General features: G+C 43.4%; 1 protein-coding gene across 1 annotated transcript; it reads right to left on the bottom strand.

Moving 5' to 3' along the window:
* Positions 1 to 809: 809 nt before the first annotated feature.
* Positions 810 to 1,355, bottom strand: LOC138901705 (uncharacterized). Its single transcript, XM_070189487.1, has one exon. It carries the CDS (start codon positions 1,353 to 1,355, stop codon positions 810 to 812), a length of 546 nt encoding a protein of 181 aa, XP_070045588.1.
* Positions 1,356 to 2,519: the final 1,164 nt, after the last annotated feature.

The following is a 2,519-nucleotide window of genomic DNA, read 5'->3' on the forward strand; positions in this document are numbered from 1 at the left end:
GCATATGGTCCTTCTACTAGTTAGCTAATAAAAACATGCCTTTTCTTATCATGGGTGAGTTGGGTAGAAAGTATCTAACAAGCTTTCTTGGCCGGGTTTACTCGGTTGAGTGCCAGTCGCGCCTCCCGAGATTGGGGCGTGATAGGGACCCTTAAATCCTGAAGACTCTTTCCATGCTAAAGTCGATATGAGAGGGTAACGCCCCCACTGTTCGGGGTTGATCGAAGAGAAGCCTAAAATGTTGTTGTGATATCGTCATCGGTTCGTTACCGGCCTTGGATTCTAAGTTAGCACGATTTACTTGTTGCCTTATTAAAAACCTTACCGTAAAACCAATTTGGGACAAAACCGGTTCAAGGGAAAAAGCGTGCAATGCGTGCTTTCAGACCTAAAATGTTGTATCGTCCCTTGTTGGCTACCTTCAAGCATTCGTTTTAAAATGTATATAAAAGAAATAATGGGGATGTACCTTAGCAATAATATCACTTCAAGTGAGTTATATTCAAGTTTTTTGGTAGTTGGTCATCGCTCATTGTTCCGAGTTTGTAGGATCCTTTGCCGGTGATCTCGATAATTTGGTACAGTCCTTCTCAATTTGGTCCCAATTTCCCTTCATTCAGGTTCTGAGTGCTCAGTTTGACCTTTCTCAGTACCAAGTCCCCGATATTAAAGTGTCGAAGGTTAGTCTTTCGATTGTAATACCTTTCGATCTGTTGTTTTTAGGCGGCCAACCGGACAAAGGCGACTTCACGCTTATAATAGCTCCAGCTCTTAATCATAGCCTTATCATTTAATTCCTTTGTTGCATATCAGAATCTGATACTTGGTTCTCCGACCTCGACCAGTATTAAAGCTTCGGCACCATAAACCAAAGAAAATGGGGTAGCCCCGGTAATGGACTTTGAGGTCGTACGGTATGCCCATAAGACTTTAGCTAGTACTTCCTTCCATCTTCCATTGGCATCGATTAACCTCTTTTTGAGGTTTTGAAGTATGGTTTTGTTAGTAGATTCAGCTTGTCCATTCCCGCTAGGATGATAAGATGTTGACAGGATCCTTTTGATCTTATGGTCTTCAAGGAATTTGGTTACTTTGCTTCCGATGAATTGTTTCCCATTATAGCATACAATCTCAGGCGGCATTCCGAATCGGCATATGATGTGATCCCAAATGAAATCGATGACTTCCTTCTCCCTGACCTTCCCGTATGCATGGGCTTTCACCCATTTAGAAACATAGTTAGTCATAAACAACATAAATTGAGCCTTACCGGGTGCCCATGGAAGGGGCCAACGATGTCCTTTCCTCACTTCATGAACGACCATTGATGAATCATCAAAGCGTGTCTTTGGCATTCATCACATTTTTGAATGAACTCCCTCTCGTCTTTTTCCATGCCGTCCAGTAAAAGTCGTCTTTGACTATTTTTCGAACCAGCGATTCGGCGCCTGAGTGATTTCCACTGGTACTTTCGAGGATTTCTCTTAAAACATACTCGGTATCCCCAGAACCTAGACATATTGCAAGTGGGCCATCAAATGTCCTTCTGAATAAGGTTTAGTCTTCGGACATGGTAAATCATGCTGCCTTTGTATACAAGGCCCTCGATTCTTTTGGATCCGAGGGCAGTTTACCGGTGTTGAGATATTCCACGTACTCATTCCTCCAGTCCCAAGTTAGGCTCATTGAGTTGATCTCGGTGTGGCCTTATTCCACCACCAATCGCATAAGTTGTACGAGTTCTCCCATTAGCGAGGGCATCAGCCTCGCTGTTTCGATCTCGAGATACATGTTGCAAAGTCCATTATTTGAACTGATGTAATGTCATATGTAACTTGTCCAAGTATCTTTGAATTCGTTCTTCTCTGGCCTCGAATGTTCTATTAACTTGGTTTACCACAAGGAGGGAGTCGCACTTGGCTTCCATCACCTCTGCCCCCAAGCTTTTGGCTAGTTCAAGGCCTGCAATCATGGCCTCATATTCGGCCTCATTGTTAGTCAATTTCACAATCTTAATAGATTGTCTAATTATATTACATGTTTGTGGCTTTAGTACGATGCCAAGTGCAGACTTTTTTGCATTTGAGGCACTGTCTGTAAAGAGGGTCCAGGTTCCCGAGGAAGTTCCTTAGTTAACCAATAACTCACTTTCGACTTCGGGGTATTAGGGCCGGTGTAAAGTCGGCCACAAAGTCTTCCAAAATTTGAGACTTAATGGCAGTCAGAGGTCGGTGTTCAATATTGTACCCACTTATTTCTACGGACCATTAGGCCAACCGGCCCGGGAGTTCGGGATTATGCAGAACGTTCCTCAATAGGTAAATAGTTACGACACATACGGGTGACACTGAAAGTTTGGTTTTAGCTTCCTAGAGGCACTTAGCAAAGTGAGCACTAGTTTTTCTAGGTGAGGGTACCTAGTTTCGGCCTCACCTAAGGTCCTACTAACATAGTAAATTGGAAATTGTGTACCTTGCTCTTCCCTAACTAGGACTCCACTTACCGCTATCTCCGAGACC

This window comes from Nicotiana tomentosiformis, chromosome 11 (assembly GCF_000390325.3).
Source record: "Nicotiana tomentosiformis chromosome 11, ASM39032v3, whole genome shotgun sequence".
NCBI classification, from domain to species: domain Eukaryota; kingdom Viridiplantae; phylum Streptophyta; class Magnoliopsida; order Solanales; family Solanaceae; genus Nicotiana; species Nicotiana tomentosiformis.